A 24,850-nucleotide genomic window follows, 5' to 3' on the forward strand; every position below is an offset into this window, starting at 1 on the left:
TGAGACACAAAAATGGAGTTTTTTGCTATAAGAAGCTTAACTGAGGCTTTTTCTCCACTTTTTTTCTGTGTCTCTTTTCTTTCAGATTGTGGTTGAGTGAGTGCTGTATGTGTGGCCTTGCAGTGTCCCAAAGACCCCCGGTTGTTCCATTTACGGCACATTTAGAGGTGGTTGTTGATTGTGTGTGTCCTCATCCTTAGGTAGTTTGGGGAAAAAGATTACCTCAGTTTATATTCGGATCGGTTTATATTTCAGTATATACGGTAGTATTCTTTAAGGCAGTTCTGCTGTTGTTACAAAATTTGGGCCATATTCTATAAATGGTGCCTACATGAGGTGCTTCTAGGTGCCCTAATTGCCACCATCTAGCAACGCCTAAGTTCGGGATCTGCGCCTAACTTATTTTTTAATTGGCTAAATCGGCGTGACCATGCCGGTTTTCAGCCAATCAAAAAACAAACAAACCAATTAATTAAACAATTTAAGATTTCAACACCAAACTCTTAGGACGCCTAGCAACGCTTAAGTGGAGGATCCCTCCCATGCCTAAGGACGCCTAACGACGCCTATCTCAAACAGTAGGTGTGGTTAATGGGTGGAGAATAGGTGTGGTTGAGATAGGCATTGTTAGGCATCCAACATAGGCACTGCCAAATTAAGCGAGTGAAATGATGGCCTAAAACAGCAGCACCTATGTCTAGGACACCTAGCGACACCTACATTTGCTTAGGCGCCGCTAGGTGTGATTCTATAAATGGTTGATTGACAACTGTGCCAAGCAGCGTATACAATGTAGACGCCTTTTATAGAATCCGGCCCTTTGAGCTTAGTGCACATCATCCTGGTACCTAACTCCAAGTGACCTTTACTGAATTCTCCCAATGATGGGCAATGCTATAACAGGGCATGTGTAATCACATGTTCTTTGCAAGTATAAGTGCACAAAATAGCAGCCCTTGTGTGTAAGTGCACTATGGCATTGGTATGCCTAACTGTAGGTGCCCTGTTACAGAATTGCCCCCATAGGTACCAATGTGAGTTTAAAAAATATTAGCAGAAACTCTATGATGAAGGTGTGGCCATTACACCTGCTTGAGAGAAGATATAAATGTCAGCATGGTGAAGAAATAGAGCAGGCTAGCGTAATGAACTTTTATAAAATGTATTCACTGCAAACAGTTTAACACTGGCTTTTGCAAAGCTGTGGTAGAGGTTTCCAACGTGGGCCAGCAAGGTAAATCCTCCAACGCTCATAGAATTCCTATGAGCATCAGAACATTTATCTCACCAACCCATGGTAGAAACCTCTACCGTGGCTTTGGAGAAGGAGCTCTAAAAGCATAAAACACTCTCTAAAAGCTTTTACGTTGGTTTGCTCTATTTCTTCGATGTTCTAATAATAATAATAACAATAATAACTTTATTCTTCTATACCGCCATCACCAGCAATTCTAGGCGGTTTACACAAAAGAGAAACTGGGCAATCAGCAAAAGTACAATCGCACAATGAATACACTAATTACAATCTTAAAAACTCTTAATTTAGGTAATAAATCTGTCAAAGTGGTTTTAACTAATTTTCGAAAAGAACAGTAAGACAAAGCTTGATGGATACATTCACCTACCCAAGATTGCAGTTTACCTGCTTGAAACGCCAATGTCCTATCTAAAAAAGTCTTATATTGACAAGCTTTTACCTTGCAATAGGTAAATAAATGAAATCTTCTAGTTTCCCTTGAAGGTCTGTATAATTCAAAGTGGGGGGAAAGATAAATTGGAGACAATTCTGGATCTTGCAGATCGCTTGCACGTATTTTATGCAGATATGTGTCTATCTTATGGACTAGGTGTATACATTACAACTCTAACCATGCTCCACTTAAACTCCATCCCTGTACATGCCTTCTTTTTTGAAGAAATACCCAATTTAGGTTTTCTTACAGTTCAAGACACATCTCAAAGTATAGAGACAATTTATGCAGTTCTCAAAAGACCGAGAGAACAGTAAGTGTTACCTTGTGGTAAAATTTTGAGGTAATTTCTTCTGACACTGAGGTCTCTTAAAGATTTCAGCAGGCCAACTTGCTGCGGCAAGGCTGTGATTTCATTGCAACTGATATCCTATAAGAAAGTCAACATGAAAAAGGTGAGCTACCTGCTACCTACTGTTCAGCAATTCTGAAGATCAATGTAATGTAATGTAATTTATTTCTTATATACCGCTACTTATATACCGCTAATATCAAGTTCAAAGTTCTCTCTGTCTTCTGATGTGGAAGCCTATTGTAATATCTATGTATCTAAGTATGAGGGACAACTGAAAAGTTCTCAGCCCAACCAAGAAGAGAATGATGTGGAGCTATGAAACTTACAAGTTATTCCACACTTTTCTTGACACTTTTCATTTCATCTCATATCACTGAAATGAAAAGTGTGGAATGAGATGAAACAAAAAGTGTCAAGAAAATTGTGGAATAACTTGTAAGTTATTCCCTTCTTGGTTGGGCTGAGAACTTTTCAGTGGCCCCTCATAGGTGTAGGGTCACTGGGAAGCTTCAAGGAACATAAAGACACTGGAGTTGATACAAACAGCCCAATATTAATGTTTATTCATAAACACCAATGTGAATATTCATATAGGAATATGGATATTCAGAAACTTAACAGTTCTACTGTAACTTTCCAGAGAAGAAGGGTTAAGATCAGGGTTGATAAAAATCAATGATTTAACATTTTAATCAGATTTTTTTATTTAAATTGAATTTTTTTTAAATTAAATGCTTTTTTGAAGTAAGTTTTCTATTTAAGATACATTATAGTCCAAAAGTTATTCATCATGGAATAAAGGATTATTTTTTTAATTATGTAGCATGAGGTTGTATATTCATGCAATGTTTACATTTTTTTGGTAAAGGAATTCCATTCATCCATTCATAATGTCATGGGCACGATTTAAATCAAGGGCTCCTTTTACTAAGGTGTGTTAGGGCCTTAACGTGCGGAATAGCCCGCGCTACATTGCCACGCGTGCTAGACCTTAACACCAGCATTGAGCTGGCGTTATTCTAGAAGCGTACCGCACGATGTAGTGTGCGGTAATTTCATGTGTGCGCTAAAAACGCTAACACACCTTAGTAAAAGGAGCCCCAAGTTTTTCTGACCAAGGGCAATCAAAGATTAATTCTAATGTGGCTCTTTAGATGGCCAGTAGGGGTCACTATGACAGCAGTGTTGCATACAATGATGCATCACCATCTACCCAACCAATAGCAGGAGCCTAAAGCAAATCTTGAGACCTGATCTTCTACAGAGCCAGGCAAAGTGCACTAAGCCTGACCCACCAAAACCTGCATATCCCCCTAATCACAGCGAAGCAACACTAAGGTAAATATTCAGCCCTTATGATATGAAGCATCTAGCTTAGACATTTTCAAATTATAGCTCTGCCCATTCTCCACTCCACCACCGAACGCATACCCATCCATCCTATAAGTTAGCACCTACTATTAGGTGCCATCGAAAATTGCAAAGACTCCATTACTCCATCGAGTAATTGCAAAGACTAAGGGACACTCAATGAAGTTACAGGGAACTACTTTTAAAAACAATAGGAGGAAATATTTTTTTTCACTCAAAGGAGTATTTGTGCTTTAGAACTTGTTGCCAGAGGATGAGGTTACAGTGATTAGCATAACTGGGTTTCAAAAAGGTTTGGTGATGTTCTTGGAAGCAAAGTCCATAGTCTGCTTGCCCTGGAATAGGTGGCATGGAATATTGCTACTATTTCGTTTTTTGTCAGGTATTTGTGACTTGGTTTGACCATTGTGGAAACAGGATACTGGGCTAGATGGACCAGTATGGCTATTCGTAGGTTCTTATGAATTTTCTATATGGTGCTGAACATTAGGCACTACTTCTGTACTGAAAATTCAGCACAGAAAAGTGGTCTGATGGATTCAAGCCATGCTCTCATGACTACCCAAACACCACCACCAGAAACACCCGGACAGTATTATCTCTACTCGTCTAAACAACAGAATCCGGACAATATTATCTCTATTCGTCTAAACAACCTATCACTATCTACTATCTACTACCAATTTATCCTGGAAAAGTCCAGAACAACAATTGTAACTTAACGCATTCTTGTTTATATGTACTGCAATGCTACTGGAAATGTCCAGTCTTCTAACTTGTAATCCGCTTAGAACCGCAAGGCACAAGCGGAATAGAAATCACTAATGTAATGTAATGTAATGAAACAGGGCAAACAAATGGCAAATTCACATGAAAATACATGCACACATTGATAGAATGGCACCTGTGTGTCTCTATGAGGATCTATAAAGGGGGTGTGTGGCCATGGGTACAAGTGTGGCCATGGGTACAAGTGTGGGCCCTGGGTGCAAGTGAATCGATTTTTCACTCCATCAAAAATGACAAAGACTAGGGGACACTCGATGAAGTTACAGGGAAATACTTTTAAAACCAATAGGAGGAAAAAAATTTTCACTCAGAATAGTTAAGCTCTGGAACGCGTTGCCAGAGGCTGTAGTAAGAGCGGATAGCATAGCTGGTTTTAAGAAAGATTTGGACAAGTTCCTGGAGGAAAAGTCCATAGTCTGTTATTGAGAAAGACATGGGGGAAGCCACTGCTTGCCCTGTATTGGTAGCATGGAATATTGCTACACCTTGGGTTTTGGCCAGGTACTAGTGACCTGGGTTGGCCACCTTGAGAACGGGCTACTGGGCTTGATGGACCATTGATCTGACCCAGTAAGGCTATTCTTATGTTCTTATGAAGGGGTATGTGCAGGTCAGGAGCGTTCCCTTAAAATGCACTCAGTTTTATAGAATAACGCAGATCCACACTCAAATTGTGCGCTTGGATTTAACACCTGGTTTCAGTTGGTGCACCCCTGTTATATCACCCCTCTCACCCAAGGGCATGGATCCTGGCAGTATGTATAAAGGGCACCGATCTTGGAAAGCCCATTATAGAATACCATTCATCACCGATTTTATTTTTTTTTGCACCAAATTTTGAGTGCCATTTAATGAAGTCGCTGCCAAATGCGCATGCAGTTTATAGAATGCTAGCACTTACATGTCAAAGGCGCCAATAATTAGTATTTATGCATAAACGTGCTAAGTGCCTTTCTAACAGGTACACGCCAAAGTCACTTAACACATGACTACATGTGGGTAGCGCATGGGTGGGCCATGGGCATGTCACCAAGTAACAAAAGCACAACTTATACAATACTATTAATTGTACGCATAGCATGGCACACTGGAAGGTCAACTTCCACCAGACATTGACCTTGCTTCTCGCTAGTGTTTTATAGTAGCTTGGTGAACTTAACTACCTTTACAGAACTGGCCCATTGTAGTGCCTTCATCGTGGCTCCAATTTATGGATTTGGCCCCATAGTGCAGATGTGATCTGTAAGAATATTCCGGCGTACTGTCCGGATAGTACCTCTGAAAATCCTGGGCAGCAGAACTTATTTAGATAAATGCTTTGAACACTGACCCATATAAGTCTAAGTGGCACCACCCCTGGACTGTTCCAAATCTCGCTGCCTTTTCAAACAGATAATTCTGCCAAATAACTAGTTATACGTCCAAAATTATCCATTCAAATGGCACTGAATTGCATTTTAAAAACTACTTATGAAGTTGGCCCTGCTGCTGACAGCACAAGTGGCCTTAAATAGTGGTCTCTTTGTCTTTACTTTAATCACCTAATACAGAAAGGCCTCCATTCCCTCCCTCCCCCCCCAAAAAAAAAGCAAACATGTCAACTGCCTAATCAGTAACATACCAGCTCCATTAACTGCTGTAGCTGGCCGATCTCTTCGGGAAGGGATCCTAGCTTATTATTACTGCAGATTAAAACTCTTAAGGGAAGACCACACAGGCAGGCTGGCAAACAGGAGAGCTGATTCCGACTGTAACAGAGAAAGCAGAAGGGCAAACATTAAAAATCAGAACAGGCCGCCAGTGTTTTATTTCTATCAAGCTATCATGGCCTCTAGACAATACTGCAAAAATTTCATGACAAGCACAGGAACAGGAATAAATTGAGCAAAACATTGTTTAACAAGGCTACGTAAAAAAAATGTTCCACACAGGGCTAGGTAGCAGCCTTTATGATAATTACTTTATGCTATATTAAAATCTTAAGATCTATTTTCTTACTACAGTAATAGTCAGGCTGACCTCATGGATGATCAAAGGGATGTGAAATGTCCACAGTATCCAATTGAACACAGATGCTTGTGGCTGAGCTCCAATATGCACTCTCCTACCGAAGGAGTATTTTTTATTTAGTTTAAATATTTTTATTTCCGGTGAGTCATAGCAAGAAAGTGAAGACAAACAATTTACTATTGCGTGGTGCTGGGTGGAAGGGAGCGTACAACGCAGCAACCGCCACTCTGATAGTATATCGGATTTCCTAAACACAGAAACTATAGCCTCAACCCACACAAATAAATTTGGCTTCTGGAAGGTGAATGCTACCATAAAAACACATTGCCTTATGTTCCAGCAGCGTTTGATTTTCCACAAACCAGTTTCTCCAAGTATTCATCACCATAGGACCCTTAGGGACCCCTGAGGAACACACCTTGTCGAAACGCGGACCGTGTTGGGTCCTGCGCCATCAGCCTATTGTTCAAATATATTTTATTGAGCTAAGCTGAAGCACCAAATAGAAGAACAAAACAAAGTGCAGACTAGTTCAACATTTTCAAAATTACATACCCCAAACCCCACAGATCATGCCCCCCCGAAGAACCCCACCCCAACCCCAAACCAACCCCCCCAAAAAAAAACCCCCCCCCCCCCCGGGTCCTCCTTCCAGGTACAACATAACTAATAAAACTCAAAAGAAAACAGACACACCAAATACAACAAGGTGGGACAGGAAACAAGATTCAACAGTTAAGCAAACGGCTGCGAGCCAGAGAAGTCATGGTTGTGCACCATCAGCCTATTAGGTCCTTTTGATTTTTATGTGGACTTAAACCTTTTATGTGGATTGTTTATTTGGAACTTGGTTTTTTTTATGTACATTTGGATCTTCAATTAAAGTCCATTTCAGGATCATCGTCTCTCCACATTGCTTTTTTGGTTTCTCTTGGACTTTTCTCTCTGTGGATTCCCTGGGGTCAAATTTCTTTGGTTTGTACCATAAAAACACACACAGGACACACACGTGGAAGTACATATCCCCCAGGACCATAAGAATTGTATTACAGCACTATAAAATTAGAAGCAGGGCTAACTCTCAGTTTCCTATTTTTAGCACCAGACAGCATACAAGCAATTCTTTACCACAGAAACTAAACTACCGTATTTTCACGCATATAACGCGCGCGTTATACGCGTTTTTACCTACCGCGCATACCCCTCGCGTGTTATATGCGTGAGCGCGGTATACAAAAGTTTTAAAACATAGTTCCCACCCCGCCCGACGCCCGATTCACCCCCCCAGCAGGACCGCTCGCACCCCCACCCCGAACGACCGCTCGCACGCGCTCCCACCCGCACCCACGATCGGAGCAAGAGGGAGCCCAAGCCCTCTTGCCCGGCCGACTCCCCGACGTCCGATACATCCCCCCCCCCGGCAGGACCACTCGCACCCCCACCCCGAAGGACCGCCGACTTCCCGACAATATCGGGCCAGAAGGGAGCCCAAACCCTCCTGGCCACGGCGACCCCCTAACCCCACCCCGCACTACATTACGGGCAGGAGGGATCCCAGGCCCTCCTGCCCTCGACGCAAACCCCCCTCCCCCCCAACAACCGCCCCCCCCCAAGAACCTCCGACCGCCCCCCAGCCGACCCGCGATCCCCCTGGCGACCCCCCCACCCCCCTTCCCCGTACCTTTGGTAGTTGGCCGGACAGACGGGAGCCAAACCCGCCTGTCCGGCAGGCAGCCAACGAAGGAATGAGGCCGGATTGGCCCATCCATCCTAAAGCTCCGCCTACTGGTGGGGCCTAAGGCGCGTGGGCCAATCAGAATAGGCCCTGGAGCCTTAGGTCCCACCTGGGGGCGCGGCCTGAGGCACATGGGCCCAACCCGACCATGTGCCTCAGGCCGCGCCCCCAGGTGGGACCTAAGGCTCCAGGGCCTATTCTGATTGGCCCACGCGCCTTAGGCCCCACCAGTAGGCGGAGCTTTAGGATGGATGGGCCAATCCGGCCTCATTCCTTCGTTGGCTGCCTGCCGGACAGGCGGGTTTGGCTCCCGTCTGTCCGGCCAACTACCAAAGGTACGGGGAAGGGGGGTGGGGGGGTCGTGGGGGTCGCCAGGGGGGTCGCGGGTCGGCTGGGGGGGGCGGTCGGAGGTTCTTGGGGGGGGCAGTCGTTGGGGGGAGGGGGGTTTGCGTCGAGGGCAGGAGGGCCTGGGATCCCTCCTGCCCGTAATGTAGTGCGGGGTGGGGTTAGGGGGTCGCCGTGGCCAGGAGGGTTTGGGCTCCCTTCTGGCCCAACTACCAAAGGTACGGGGAAGGGGGGGTGGGGGGGTCGTGGGGGTCGCCAGGGGGGTCGCGGGTCGGCTGGGGGGGCGGTCGGAGGTTCTTGGGGGGGCGGTCGTTGGGGGAGGGGGGTTTGCGTCGAGGGCAGGAGGGCCTGGGATCCCTCCTGCCCGTAATGTAGTGCGGGGTGGGGTTAGGGGGTCGCCGTGGCCAGGAGGATTTGGGCTCCCTCCTGGCCCGATATTGTTGGGGAGTCGGCGGTCCTTCGGGGGGAGGGATGTATCGGACGTCGGGGGGGCATCAGGCTTTCAGGATGGGGACAGACCTTCAAGGGGGGACAGTGCACGGAAGTCAGGGGGGGTGAACGGAGAGTCGGGACAGCGCACGGAAAGTCAGGGCGGGCGAAAGGAGCGTCGGGCAGCATGCGCGGTATACCAGTGAGCGCGGTATACCAAAGTTTTTGTACATATCATCGTGATTTCTGCGCGCTATACCAGTGTGCGCGTTTTATACGGGTGCGCGTTATTTGCGTGAAAATACGGTACTCAGATATACTTCACACCTTCCCTTTATTCCATCAACATAACCACTTCAACATACACTTCAGAACTCTTACAATAATAATAACAGCTTATACACCGCAATACCGTGAAGTTCTATGCGGTTTACAAAGATTAAGCAAAGGTACAAATTGACTGACTTTAAGAGGGGAGGAAGAAAGAGGGTTACCGGTAATAGGACAGGAAATCCATTTTTGAGGAGAGAGTGATCAATAGAACAAGTTAATCGCTATAGAGGGGAGAGAGAAGAGAGGATCAGTTGTCTAGATACTTTAGGAACAGGTGTGTTTTCAGACGTTTTCTAAATTCCTCATAAGTAGTGGGCGAACAATACAGCAGATAATACAAGCACAGACTTCCCCCCCACCCCATACAAACACACACACACACACTGCAGAAGCACAACAAAACTTTAATTGATAGGAAAACTGACTGAAGAGAAGTACTACACACTGAGTCACTTCTGAGCCCACAATGGGGATGGTAAAGGAAGCAGGGTACTGGGTCCACTCCTCCTTTCCTGGCCAAGTGGGAGGGCTCATAGCCCTTTCCCCATGTTGCATCAACACCTGCTCCTTGCAGTTACAGAAACAACAAATCACAGGGTGGCTGCCGAAGAGAATAGAAGTTGAGAACACTTAGGAGGTCTTTTTAAGGTACTAAATAGAAATAAAGCAAAACAAAAAAAGTAAATAATAGATACCTTTTCCAACGAACAATACATTTTTGGACTAGCTTTCAAAGGCAATACCTTCTTCTTTGGGTAAGAAATGAGAGAAGATGACAAATAGCAGAGAGCCCCATATGTAGGGTTATCAGATTTCCTCTTTAAAAAAAGAGGACATATGGCCCCGCCCCATTCTGCCCCAGCCTTACCCCCCCCAGCCCTGCCCCATTTCATCCCTGGCCCCACCCCATTCTGCCCCCAGCCCAGCCCCAACATGAACCTGTCTCCTTCCCTAAGTTTTGACCCGCGCCTAGAGAGCCTCTGCCTAGGTTTACCAGATGCCTGACAAGTTCCTGTAGGAAAAGTCCATAGTCTGTTATTGAGAAAGACATGGGGGAAGCCACTGCTTGCCCTGAATCAGTAGCATGGAATATGGCTTCTCCTTGGGTTTTGGCTAAGTATTAGTGACCTGGATTGGCCACCATGAGAAAGGGCTACTGGGCTTGATGGACCATTGGTCTGACCCAGTAAGGCTATTCTTATGTTCTTATAAAACTTGGTCATATCCTCTTTTTAGAGGACTGTCCAGGTGCTCGGATGGACTTTCCAAAACCCGGCAGTGTGTCAGGGTTTTGGAAAAATCCCGACGAGCTCCAGCTGCATCTGGAGGGCCTCTGAGCATGTGCGGATAACGTCACACACATTCGCACATGCTCCAGGTCCTCCAGCCGGGCTCGTTGGGGAAGAAGAGAGAAGACTTTGTGAGGCTGGATTGGGGCGGGGCTGAAGGTGGAACAGGGCAGGGCTAGAGGCGGAACTGGGTGGGCTGGAGGTGGAACATGTTGGAGTCGGAAGTAGGGCCATGTGTCCGGGGTTTTGTGGCCCAAAATATGGTAACCCTACCTCTGTGCATGCGTGGACGTCAATGCAATGACATCACACTCATGCGCACAAATGTGATGTTATCATGTCGACATCTGCACATGTGCAGAGGCCCTCCAGATGCAGCCCCGAGCTGCCTTCCAAAACTTGGACAAACTAGCGACAAATATCTTCCTACTTGGGGCCATGACACCAATAACACTTCATCCAATGGTCTGACATCTCTCTCCTTCCCTTTCCCCTGTGGTCTTGCATCTTTATCTGCCCCTTCCATTCCCTCCCCTGGAGGTCTGGCAACTTTCCTTCCCTTTTTCTCCCCATCCCCGAGGTGAAGCATTTCCCCCTCCCATGGGATCTGGTGTTTGCTTACCCAGTGCTGCTGTAAGACTTCTTTGGTGACCCAGAAGCTTTCTTTCTGCTATTGCTTTCTGCCTGTGTGAGGACAGGAAGTAGTAGTAGAGGAGGAGCTTCCAGGTTGCCGAAGGCCTAAAGACTTACAGCAGCGCCGGGTGAGCAGGCACCGGATCCTGTGCAGGGGGTGGGTGGGGGGAGACCACTCTGAATAGGTGTGGAGTGGTAGGGAAGGAGAACTCCGGATAGGTGTGCAAGCTGCTTAGGGGGTACTAGATGTCTGGTTTCCTTGGACAAAAGTTATAAAATTAAAAAGCCACCCAGACTCCCGCCACAGTCCTTAAAAAGAGGACATGTCCGGGGAAACCCGGACATCTGGTATCCCTACTCACATGAGAAACAAAGAGAAGTTTAGGTTCTTACCTCGATAATCTTCTTTCTAGTAGAAAGGTATATGAGTCTTGAACCACTGGGTTATTCACATCTAATCGCGAGTTGTGTAGAAAGCATTATCTACCTTTTTCAGCACCATCTCCTCTATCTCTGCTCTTTGTGTTTGTGCTCTTCAGTTCGTACCAAAGCAGTTGACAACTACTAAGAAAGGAGAAAGAAAGAGGAGGGGCACAGGGAACTCCACAATCAAGCCAAGTCTGCTGTGTCATTAAACAAAAATACAATTAAAGAAAAGCAGTGCCAATAGCAACATGAAAACAAAGTGGAATTCAACAAGCCATCTACCTGAGTTCAACTAGAACTAACACTTAAGTGATTCCCACACCCTCCTATTTACTAAATCTCTTAGGTTTCTCTTTTTTTGTTTTTCTTAGAACAGAAGAGAACTATTTATCAACCTCTCCTCTTGAGAAGGATACCTCTGGACACTTTGCATACCTTCCGGGTATTCATCACTCCTCAAGCCTGTTTGACAGAAGGTCAAGCATCTAGAAAACATACACATCTGAGACAGTAAACAGGCCAAATAGAAATCTGTGCCTTTCTACTAGAAAGATTATCGAGGTAAGAACTTAATCTTCCCTTCTAGTGCAAAAGATATATGAGCTTGAACCAATGGGACGTACCAAAGCAGTTCCCATGAGTCTAGGACAGGGCAGATGAGCCTGCTAGTACCAAGGACCCAAAAGCGGCATCCATTCGTACCGCCATATCCACTCTGTAAATTTTTGTGAAAGTATGAAGAGTGGGCCACATAGCCGCCCTACAAATCTTTTCGGCAGTACTGCCCGAGACTCCGTCCATGAAGAAGACACACTCCTCATAGAGTGTGCCCTCAGAGAAATAAATAGTTGCTTATCACACCCTACAGCCTTATAAATCCATCTTAAAATGAAAGCTTTAGAAGCCGGCTTCTCAAATAGCTAGGATTCGTTAGTACAAAAAGATGATCTGAAAGACGAAACTCATTCGTCATCTTGAAGTAATGAAGAAGAACTCTCCTAACTTCCAGCAACTCCATCCTTTTACTTCAAATTTACAGAATAGAATGTGGGTAGCCAGACTTCCTGATTTACGTGGAAGCCCAAGACTACTTTTGACAAAATGGAAGGTACCATGCGCAGCGAGAATCTAGCTTCCATAAAACTGAGCCTGCAGCTCCAAGACCCTTCGCTCTAAGGCGACAGCTAGTAGAAAAAAAAACAACATTTTAATGGTAAGATCCATCAGCAATGCCTCTTGCAAAGGCTCATACGGAGCCTTGCTGAGCGAAAGCAGAACAATGTTAACTTTCCAAATCACACAGGAGGATGCAGCCACATCGCTCCCTTCAAAAATCTGGCTACATCAGGATTTGAAGCTAAAGAAACTTTTTCTGCTCGAGCCCTAAAGCACGAGAGGGTTGCCACCTGTACTTTGAGGGAGTCAACCGCTAGGCTGCTCTCGGGCCCATCCTGAAGCAACGCTAGGATCACTGACAGTAGAGCCTGATTACTTCATAGTGTTTCTACTAATTTTTGTTTCTTGTATCTGCCACCCTCTTCTTCTGGGACACTTTAGAATATCTGTCGTCTTGTTTTATGCAAATGATCATGTTTTATTTAACCAATATGCTTTTCCTATTGTTATGCATGAAATTTGAAATATTATTAGGAAAAAACACTGCACAAGAAATGTTTACAATGATGAATGAAAGTAGCTAAGATATAACAAAACACATCCTGTTAAGAAAACAACTCACACCTATACACACACTGCACCAACAACGGAAAGTGACAGGAAGGTTAGAGCATGCAGGAAGCTTAAGAGGAAAGGCTTTCACAGCATTAACAATGGTGCTGATTTCAGCAACTCTTAGGAATATGAATTCTGCTCCAGCCGAACCAAGAATGGATAACTTCCAAGCACAGCAAGGTAAAGAGGCCCCTTGTTTGGTCTATCAAACCCCACAATAAAACACCATTTAAAATATTATAATAAAATTAAATAAAATGACCCATAGAGAACAGCATCTACAAATCTAGAAGTCCAGATGTTATCTATAGCTACATATCCAATCTCTTCTTATTTCTGTTTTATTTATATACCACATATATCCTAAGTGGTTTACATTCAGATACTTTATCATATTTCCCTATCTATCCAGTGAGTTCAACCTCTATCCAGTGTACCTGGGGCAATGAGGAGATTAAGTGACTTGCCTGGGGTCACAAGGAGCAGCGTGAGATTTGAACCCACAACCTCAGGGTGCTAAGGTGCATCTATCTATTGATAGATAGATGCTGCTCAATGCAGACTCAAATCAACAAAACAACACAAAAAGCATACTTCACCATGCGTAACCTACGAAAAATAAGAAAATTCTTCAACAAAGAACAATACAGGATCATAGTCCAATCCCTTGTACTAGGACTATTGGAGTACTGCAACATCCTCTACCTACCTTGTGCAATAAACTTAATTAAACAACTACAGTCCGTTCAGAACACAGCTCTCAGGCTAATCTATTCATTCGGAAAATTTGGCCACATCACCAATGCCTACCTAGACTCACACTGGCTACCCATACAAGCCAGAATCCAATTCAAATTATTCATTCTATTATACAAAATAATAAACGGAACTGCGCCTACCTACCTAAACAATCGCCTAAATCGAAACCTTTCACCCAGAATTAGGAGAACCCAGACACCATTCTCCTACCCAGCACTCAAAGGTACCCAACGCAAAAAACTATACGACAGCCTCCTAGCTACTAAAGCAGCGAAACTTGACCCCTCCATAGCCAACCTATTGACTACAACAACAGACTATAAAGCATTCCGAAAAGAAATAAAAACACTACTATTCAAAAAACATATTCGGTTAACCTAACCTAACATGAATCCCATCATGCTGGAATCTTCTTCTCTATGTCACAAAATAACCTGAAACCTTGCTATGTAACTTGAAACCAACTACCTTCTAATGTAATATAATTTCATGGAAATGTCCAACTTTCTTCCAATGTATCTTCCTGGAAATGTCCAGCTATCTCCCAATGTAATGTAACTTCCTGGAAATGTCCAGCTATCTTCCAATGTAATGTAACTTCCTGGAAATGTCCAGCTATCTCCCAATGTAATGTAACTTCCTGGAAATGCCCAGTAATCTTCCAATGTAATCCGCTTAGAACCACAAGGTACAAGCAGAATAGAAATCCGTAATGTAATGTAAGGCTGTAAATCTAACCACTGCGCCCCACACTCCCTCTAACAAATAACCATCAGTCCTATTCAGCTTGTGGTGGTGAGCATTTTGTTTATTGCAGACTGAGTTATTACCGGATATTCAAAGCTGGGGCCTGTGTAGGCTTTAGCTTTGACTATCTGGTCATTTTTAAGCCAGCTAACACACAGCCACTGAAGTCAATATTCAGCACTTAAGTGGCCTTGGGATAGCGTATAAAAGGAAGACAGACTTTTATGTATTACCATTTACACGATAAACCTGATCGCTTAAGAATTGACTCAACGCTTAAGTGGCCATGTGCTTGAGGGCGGTCGTAAGAGGGGGTGTCATAGAAGGGCGGTGGTAAGAGGAAGTGTCGTAGAAGGTCATGTGACAAGTCGATCAGGCAAGCCGGCTCACCTTGCAGGTAGTGATGTAAATTGCTTTTGAGATATTTAATAAATGGTGTTTAAAAGAAACAAAAGTGCGGAAACGTTTTGAAGATCCCTCATAGAAACATGAAGGCAGATAAAGGCCAAATGGCCATCCAGTCTGCCCATCCACATCATCCACTATCTCCTCTCCCTAAGAGATCCCATGTGCCTCAAGCACAGTCTTTGTTTCCATCACCTCTACGACTATTCCACTGCATCAGGGAATTTGGTCACTTGAAAACTATAAAACTGTTAATATACAGCCAGCAGCTATCAGTGCTTTTAAAGTGCTGACAATCACTGGCTAAATCTGATGTGCAATGTCGGGCCAGGTCTGGCCACTAGCATTGATATCAGTGGCCCACTGGACCCCTCCAGACTTCCAAAACATATATGAGTTCTGGCCAGTATTACAATTAGTTTATCTGATATATCACATTTTTTAAATGTCAAATCAAAGCAGTTACCAACATTAAAAACAGTGGGTTAAAACATAAAATGATCAGGGGACCCCCTTCCCCCAATACAATAGAGATACTGACAAGAGGATTTACAGGGAAGGGGTAAATTACAATATTTACCAGCTTTGAGTTAGGCGCTAACCCAAATTCAGTGGCACTTAGTCAGTTAAGTGCTGTTAAAAAATTAGTAGCTATCCCTGACAAAATAATTTAACTGGTGGCCAGCAGCTGGCTAAATCGCTTTGAATATTGGCTCCCATGTTTTTAGACATTTATGAATTGTCATATAATTCTCTTCTCTCCTCATCTCCAATGGCATGGTGTTCTACAATTCAGGGCCATGCTCAGACCAAGCCTTTGCACGTCAGTTATCTTCATTATTTCACTCACTGTATGTGAAGCCAAGACCTGATGAGCTCACCTTCACACCTTCTGAGGAATATATCATCGGATTCTCTGCACAAAATAGCCAGGTCCACTCTCCCTCGACACCCTATACGAGAGGTGGGCAACTCCGGTCCTCGAAGGCCGGAATCCAGTCGAGTTTTCAGGATTTCCTCAATGAATATGCACTGAAAGCAGTGCATGCAAATAGATCTCATGCACATTCTTTGGGGAAATCCTGAAAACCCAACTGGATTCCGACCCTCAAGGACCGGAGTTGTCCACCCCTGCCTTATACAGTGAAGTTAAAAGATTTAAATTGTATCTGAGCATTTATTGGGAGGCAATAAAGGGCCAGCAACGACTTACAACTCTGCCTTCTTGAAAAACTATAAACCAATCTAGCTGGGATTGACAGGGAAATTGAGTCAAAGGCCTCCTTTTACGAAACTGCGATAGTAGTTTCTAGTGTTTCTGCTTCCGACGCTCATGGAGTTCCTATGAGCGTCGGGAGCAGCACGGGCCATTCAGGATAGTTTCAGGTTGTTAATTTATTTTAAAAAATTTACAATAATCCAATAGCAGGATAACATGGGCCTGTAACACTACTCTCGTATTCTAAAAAAATGAATTTAATGTTTTCAAATCTCTCACCTTCAAAAAAGCCCTCTGCACCATCAGTAATATATGAAACTCTAAACCAAATGAATCTTTCACTTTATAAGCCTCCACCACCTCTTTTCCCTTTATCTTCCACCTTATTAGTGACAACAGCGTAATCATACCTGAAATTCACAAAATTTCAGTCTTATCTTTGTTCAGAACGAATCCACTGGATTCAATCCAGTGTCCCAACACAGATGCGTATATTTAAATTCCTCTTCTTTTCTGTTTCACCTCATTTCCCAGAGAACAAAATTTGTACACCAACTGCATAACAATATCCAATTGTGTCCAAAGACAGAATAAAAGTTCCCAAAGGGTGCAAAAAAATGGTACATATGTGGGTTAATAATTCATTCAAAGCTGGCAGCATGGCAGCACCAAATGTTTTCACTTGTTCTTTGAATTGTCTTCTTTATTTCTTTTAAAAATCTCTATCCTGCTTATATTCTAAAATGGTTACAATATCCACATTCACAAGTAAGTGAAAACAACATATTCGTAAGATCTACAATTCAGCAAATCGAACAAACACACTAGACATCAAAACACATCAAACTGCTATTTCAAATCCAGTCTCAATGGGAAAAGGATATCATCTCTTCATTTATAAAAATGCTCTTACAAATAGATGGTTATTTAAAGGTTTTTTGAAGGATTTAAAGTCTGCACATAATCTTAATGAATCATGCATTGCATTCCACAATCTTGGACCTGCCACAGAAAATGCTGCCATCCGTGGTTTTCTATGGTGTACCAAAACAAAAGACTGTGGAGAGTTGATGTTCCTGAGATGGACTTTATTATAAATTCAACTTGATAATCCACAGAAAAACATATAAAAAATATGGGGCCCAACACAGTCCATGTTTCGACAAAGATGTCTTCTTCAGGGGTCCCTTTGGTCCATAAAGGAAAGCTCATGGATTGTCCTTGTGCTGCATAAACTCCGCATAAATAAGTGGCTTGTGGAGATATTGAGTCAACTTCCTTGGTTTTGTTTCTATGGTGTACATTATGAGTATTTTCCAGGGTCAATTTCATTGCCGATTGTGATCTTAAAGCGCGGTTTAGCATGTATTTTCTCAAAGCTTGGATTAAATGCCATAGTGCCTGGATCAAATACCTGAGAAGTGTCTGTGTGAAGAGGCTATTTTGCTATTGCTTTGCAACGGAAGCACGCAGCGCACACTCCTCGGTACAATTTAGAAATAATAAATAAATAAATGTGCCATAATAGAACTTCTGATTGTTGAAGGAGTCCCTCCAATTGGAATTCACTGCTGCATGTGAGTGATGACTGTGCTGATGTCAGTACTGTGCGTCGCTGGGCTAAATAATGTAGAGCTGTGGATCACGAAGAGCCGACTTGTTTGATCAGCAAAGAAACGAATAACCACTGGCAGCAATGGACAAATCTCAGTAGAAAAGAGTTGATGACCTCTTACAAGACAATCAGAGGATCCTTCAAAGAGAAATTAGTGGCACGCTTGGCATTTCACAGGAACACGTGGGTTGCATTATTGATAATCTTAGATATTAAAAGATTTGTACAAGAGTGGGTCCTTGCATGCTGACTGCAGAAATTAAAGCATGAAGACTTGAAATCTCACAGCAATTACTGTCAAGATATGATGAAGAAGGTCAGGAATTTGTCACAAGATCTAGCTGCCCCCTATACCTGGAATAAATTATCTGAGTTTGTCTACCAAGCCCCTTCCCTTATCTAATATAATAAAAGCCTAAACGCGCATGCGCATTCTTACTAGCGTGTTCCGTTTTCCACGCGCTGTAGGTCCCCGCAGGTAGGAGTGCGCATGTGCGCTTACCACACGCATCTCTCTCTCTCTCTCTCTCTCCTGAGGCAGATGTTGGCCGCCGCGGCTGTCGGCGGATGCAGGCCGCAGCAGCTTGAGGCAGCTGTCGGCAGAGGGCAGACATGTAAGGGGTGCTGCTGGACAGGGGAAGAGACGGGGGAGAGAGAAAAAGGAAGGGAGGTCTACTGCTGGACGGGGGAGCAGGAAAGAGGTGCTGATGGACAGGGGAAGAGACGGGGCGAAGAAAAAGGAAGGGAGGCCTACTGCTGGACGGGGGAGCAGGAAAGAAGTGCTAGGGGGGAAGAAAAAGGAAGGGAGGCCTACTGGTGGATGGGGAGCAGGAAAGAGGTGCTGATGGGCAGGGGAAGAGACGGGGGTGGGAGAAAAAGGAAGGGAGGCCTACTGCTGGACAGGGGGACCGGAAAGAGATGCTGCTGGACAGGGGGGAGATTAAAAAAAGGGAGAAGGGCTGCTGCTGGATAAGGGGAGCAGTGAAGGGGTGGTGGTGGACACAGGGAAGGTAAAAGGAAGGGAGAATGGGTGGACAGCCGAGGACAAAGAAAGACAGAAATACAGAAAGCAGCTAAGGAGAGAGAGAGAGAAAGAAATAAAGACAGATACACACACATATATTCTAGCACCCGTTAATGTAACGGGCTATAAGACTAGTCTTGTATAAAGGCAGACTGAAAACCCAGCTTTTTGATATAGCCTTCAAGCCATAACCCTACTCCCCACTGCCCTCCAACCCAGCCAGAGATTAACCGTTCCCCTTAACTTTATCCATGACATCCTCCTGTTTGTCCGTTTAAATTCTAAGCTCTTTCGAGCAGGGACTGTCTTCTTTGTGACTCTGCACAGCGCTGCGTACGTCTGGTAGTGCTATAAAAATAATTAATAGTAGTAGTGGTACTATAACTGATGAATCATGGGGATCATCATTATGGTCCTGAAACCAAATGCCAATCCTTGGACAGTGCCATTATTAGCACGTCTTTCGTAAATCCACTTTGACAGTCTTTACCTAACACAGCCATACTTGCATATGACAGATAAGGCTTCGGTGACCACTGCCACCAGCCTTGATTGTGTGGGGTAAGTGGAGGAAGTTCTGGGATTGTGACAGCATGACAGCAACGGAAGGGAGGAGGACTGCATAGCTGTGATAAGAGTTTACATGCCATCAGCCCAGGTAGTTATACCAGAAAGATTCCCAGGTCTCAATGTGAAAGAGATCAATAGTTTAACTTAAAGGCACATGGGAAATGAGTCCTTGAAAGAGGGCAGTCCAGACTACAACCATGACGAAACAGTAAAAAGGTGGGAGACAGAGCTCTGGGTCTTCTACAGCACTTTAGCTGGGACAGCTAAAGTGACTTCCTACCAGGTACATGGCTGACAGAGAACTTTAAGAAATCTGCTCAGACAGAGTTTTGTTTCATGCAGTTCTTGTATATGTAGCCACATTGTAAGGAATTTCTCTGATAAATAAACCTTTATTGGTGTCAAGTGAAAGCAGTGTTGGTGGTCTTAAATTTACTGGCTCCAGATTAGTAGAGAGAGAGCACAGCCGGTGTAGAAACTTCCCATTTTGTTTGAGCAGGGGGAATAGCTATGCCCCAAACTATAGCAAGATACAGAGAAATGCATTTTTTAAACAAAAACAAAACAAAACAGTGATTGAGAGAGAAATTGCATTAAACCAGAATGAAAGCACATCAGTATACAGACACCTCTGCGATATGTTTCTTCCCCATCTTCAACTTTAATGTTATTCTGTCATCTGGCCTTGCCTTGGCCTATTCTTGGTTTGTCCGTACTAAGGTTATCGTCTTTTTGTTTATAATGACATGGTAACGCACAATAACATAGCAATGATAGCACAAAAAGACCAAAATGGCCCTTCCAAGCCCCCTTACAAAGGCGATTGAAGTTGTAATGGCCACTCTGTGCAGATTGCTGTTGTAATCTCATTCAGATCTCTGTTGCTCCAAGCAGGATGTCCCCAAACCTTCATTTAGAGATGCAACAGCTGTTCCATGCAGGTTAACTACTCTGTCTTTTTAGAAGCACAAACCAAAGAAAAGGGAAATGATTTTGGATTTAGCTCAGGCCTTTCTCAGTTGCAGCTCAAGGTGAGTTACATTTCAGGTACAACGGGTATTTCCTTTTCCCCATTGGGCTCACAATCTAATGGGGGTAATTCTGTTACCTAGTGTCGCAATGGGGCACACCTAGCTCCAAGTCTATAACAGTACTCAGGCACCCCTAAATCCTTATACAATACTAACATAAAAGCTCACTGGCATGCTGAAACTTCAGCATGCCCACTTACAGCAGGCCAATGGTTGCTGTAAGTTGGGCCATGTGATGGGTACAAATGATAATATTGTGTAAATTGCACACATCACTTGGCGACAAGCCCATGGCCCACCCTTGTTCCGCCCATATATCCCCTTAACAGGCTTTGCAGGAGCAGTTAATGTGTTTTGTTCTTATGTATTGATTTAATATTATGTATGCCAGGGGTGCCCAACACGTCGATCGCGATCGACCAGTAGCTCAGGAAGGCAACGTGAGTCGATCGCTAGACTCGTGTTGCCGTCCTGATCTACCGGGCCGATCAGCCTTCCTCTGTGTTCTCCCTAGGGCCTTTTAGCTGGGCGGTCCGCCCAGCTGTCATCTGCTACCGCCGCTGCTGAACATTAAAAAAAAACCCCGGCTTGGAGATTTCAGCCCGTAACGAACTTATGCTCCGGGCTCTAACGTGTGCGTGCCGGCTTCTCTTCTCTTCCCTCCGAAACCGGAAGTTATGTCCGGGGGGGAGCCGGCACGCACATGTTGAAAGCCCTGAAGCAAGCGTTCGCTACGGGCTAAGGCGGGAGACAGGTTAGTGAAGCATTTCCTCTTCTTGCTGCTGGGTCCTGCCTACTTTCTGTTTCCGCGAAGGCAGGACCCGGCAGCATTTCCCCCAATAGGTCGATCGCGATGCTGGTCGGCCGAAGCAGAGACAGCTTTGGGCGGCGTCGGCTTTCGGGCCTGTTATTGGTGGCGTTTTGGGTCCTGGTCCCCGATGTTAGTTTGGGTCCTGGTCCCCGTTGGCAGTGGCAGTGGCTTGGGGGAGGGCAGGGAAACAGAAGGAAAGAAGAGAAACAGAAAAAAAAAGAAAGGGAGGCAGAGAGAAAGAAAGGGAAGGGAGAGAAGAAGGAAAAGTTGGGGGAGGGAATGAGGTCTGGAGGAGAGGAAGCATACAGGCTAAAAGAAGTGAAGAAAGATTGGATGCACAGTCAGAAGAAGAAAGTGCAACCAGAGACTCATGAAATCACCAGACAAGGTAGGAAAAATTATTTTATTTTAAATTTAGTGTTCAAAATGTGTCTGAATTTATATCTGCTGTCTATATTTTACACTAAGGTCCCCTTTTACTAAACCACAATAGAGGTTTTTAGCACAGGGAGCCTTTGAGCGTCGAGAGCAGCGCTGGGCATTCAGCGCAGCTCCCTGCGCTAAAACTGCTATCGTGGTTTAGTAAAAAGGGAGGGGGGTATATTTGTCTATTTTTGTATGGTTGTTACTGAGGTGATAGTGCATAGAGTCATCTGCTTTGACCTCTTTGAAAAAGCCTGGAATAGGAATGATAATTAACATTTTCTATGTGTACAGTGTGCTTTGTGTTTTTTTAAAATTTTATTGTTGGTAGATCATTTTGACTTGGTCATTTTAAAAGTAGCTCGCAAACCCAAAAAGTGTGGGCACCCCTGATGTATGCTTTTTTTCTAAACCATCTAGGTTTAGGCGGTGTATAAATTTTAAAATAAATAAATATTTAGAAGTCAACATTGGCTTTATATTCATAATTATGAATCATCAGAACTGTAGCCCACCAGAAAGAGGTATTTAATAATTGTATGTTCAGATGTTTCTCTTGTTAAAATTTTCAATAAAAAGATTTTAAAAATGAAAATGAAAACTTAACTACCAAGCTTTAGTCACTCCTCTGGGAATTTCTGGTTCGCTTTTCTTCTTCAAGGGGAGGTAGGGGGGCGAACCGCTCTGGGCTCCATCTTCGCAGGGGCACTGCCGCCTCTTTTCCTCTCTGCCTTCTCCCATGCACCTCTTGAACCGTTCACCAGTTCGAGCATCTTTCACCTGCTGATCGAACCGGCCTCGGCTCCCTTGACTTCACTTCCTGGTCGTGGGACCAGGACGTGATGTCACGAGGGAGCCAAGGCCATCGCGAGCAGCAGGTGGAAGATGCTCGAACTGGTGAACAGTTCAAAAGGTGCATGGGAGAAGGCGGAGAGGAAAAGAGGCGGCAGTGCTCCTGCGAAGATGGAGCCGGCAAACATTCACACCGGCAAACATTTCAAGAGGTGCATGGCGGGGGGAGGGGTCCGGAGGAGGTGCACAGTGTAGCATGGAAGAGCAGGGGGTGCACGGCATGGCGATGCCAGGCACCACCGCCCTGGGGGCCAACCTCCCTAGCTACACCACTGCTTCAGGGGTGTCCATTTGGTGGCAGAATTTGCAAAAAAAATCAGATTTTTCTTCGAATTCTTCTGTAATAGAACTCATAAAAGTACTGAACAGAACATAAGAACATGAGAGTTGCCATAACGGGACAGACAGAAGGTCCATCAAGCCCAGTATCCTGTTTCCAACAGTGGCCAACTCAGGTCACAGGTACCTGGCGAGATCCCAACAAGTAAAACAGATTTTATGCTGCTTATTCCAGAAATAAGCAGTAGATTTCCACATGTCCATTTTAATAAAGGCTTATGAACTTTTCTTTTAGGAAGTTATCCAAACCTTTTTTTTTTACAGTAAATCCTGCTATGTCAACTGCTTTCACCACATGTTCTGGCAACAGATTCAAGAGTTTAATTATATGTTGAGTAAAAAAAATATTTTCTCCAGTTTGTTTTAAATCTACTGTGAGTAGCTTCATTGCATGCCCTCTAGTCCTAGTATTTTTGGAAGGAGTAAACAAGCGATTCACATCTATTCGCTCAGTATTTTATAGACCTCTATCATATTTCTTCTTTGGGCTGAAGAGCCCTGGCCACTTTAACCCTTCCTCATAGGGAAGAGAAGACTGAGACGCCATTATTATTTTCCATTCCTTAGAGATTTGATTGTTATATGCTTTGGAAGTTTGGGCTGACAGGTTTTAGCAGCCTTTGTCGCCTTGCTAATCTATTGCTGGCATTCTCCGCTCCTGATGAAGGTGGCGAAACGGAGCTCTGTTGAGTGGTGATACTAACATTTTGAACAGTAGTAGATTTTTCCAACAAGATTCAACTAAGTATTTCCCAGTGAACTATTATTTTGGATGAATTTTCTTATGAATTAAGTGGTGCTATGAATTTCTACGAGGGAGCATGAACTCTACATAGGACATGTATTCTTCTCCATTCGATTTATGAACTGTGGTTGTGCTTATGTATTTATTTTCTTATGAGCTCTTTATGAATTTTTTTATTAGAGGGTTCCAGTAGAATCTTTTTTATGAACCAATTTTATACTTAATCATTTATTAGACATTGTGACGATTCTTGGGAGTTTATTGATTTGGGGTTTTTTTTTTACTCTTTCTCCCCGGTGTGAATGTTTGACTATGATTTAAATGGGATTTTGATTAGATTGATAATATCAAAAAGGACTAAATGATGTATGGGGCAGCTCTCATTTAGACTTTTGTCTGGTGCTGGTCACCTATGAGTTACCCTCGTTTGTACGTTAAGGGCTCATACTGATGTCCATTATTTAAAGAACTTTTGCAATTATTGTGCATTTTTTCCTAGTTCAAACATCCTCCCCGAGGGATTAAGAGTGTTAGCCAATTACAGATTGGAGTCTAGGAAGAGAGTTAGTCAGGCGATAAATGCATGAGTGTGGAGTGAAAAGATTCTAAGAATTGTGAGCTGCGAGCAATGGGTTTGGATACTGAGGCTGAAGGGCTTCGTCAGTGGCATGAGTGAAACAAGGGATTTGAGTCAGGCGAAGTACAGTGTGTGTCATCCTTTCGACCCTCTCCTCTTGACCCTGGATCTCACATTTCCCAGGTCATGATCTTTATAAGAACATAGGCATCATCATATCCTGTTTCCAGTAGTGGTCAGTCCAGGTTGAATAAACCTGGCAAGATCCCAAAAGAGTGCAACAGATGTTATGTTGCTTATCAATTCTCTAGCACTGCTAGACATATACGACGATGTACATTAAAATATTCAAAAGACAGTCCCTGCTCAGCACAGCTTACAATCTAATCAAACAGACATAAAGGACAAGTAAGGGGTTAGTGAGTGGTAGATTGAGGGTGTGTCAGATAGAAGGGATGAATGATGGAAAGATAGTGTTGAGTAGATGGGTGGGAATCCGATCAGAGGAGCAGGTGGTAAGTCTGGAGGAGGAAAGAAAATGTGGAGTTTCCTCTTCAGTGATTTCAGAAAAGGGAAAAAAGGGGGCAGGGGCTGAA

The 24,850-nt window shown here is 44.0% G+C and overlaps 1 protein-coding gene across 3 annotated transcripts in view; it reads right to left on the minus strand.

The window, feature by feature from the left end:
* Positions 1 to 24,850, minus strand: part of LRCH1 (leucine rich repeats and calponin homology domain containing 1) — a 372,824-nt gene that overhangs the window by 128,613 nt on the left and 219,361 nt on the right. For all 3 annotated transcript variants that reach the window (XM_033949848.1, XM_033949847.1, XM_033949846.1), the window contains exons 3-4: positions 5,828 to 5,954; positions 2,016 to 2,121 (exon numbers count right to left, since the gene is read on the minus strand). In XM_033949848.1, the coding sequence (XP_033805739.1) occupies positions 2,016 to 2,121; positions 5,828 to 5,954 (233 nt within the window). The remainder of the gene's footprint in view (positions 1 to 2,015; positions 2,122 to 5,827; positions 5,955 to 24,850) is intronic.

This window comes from Geotrypetes seraphini, chromosome 6 (genome assembly GCF_902459505.1).
Source record: "Geotrypetes seraphini chromosome 6, aGeoSer1.1, whole genome shotgun sequence".
NCBI lineage: Eukaryota > Metazoa > Chordata > Amphibia > Gymnophiona > Dermophiidae > Geotrypetes > Geotrypetes seraphini.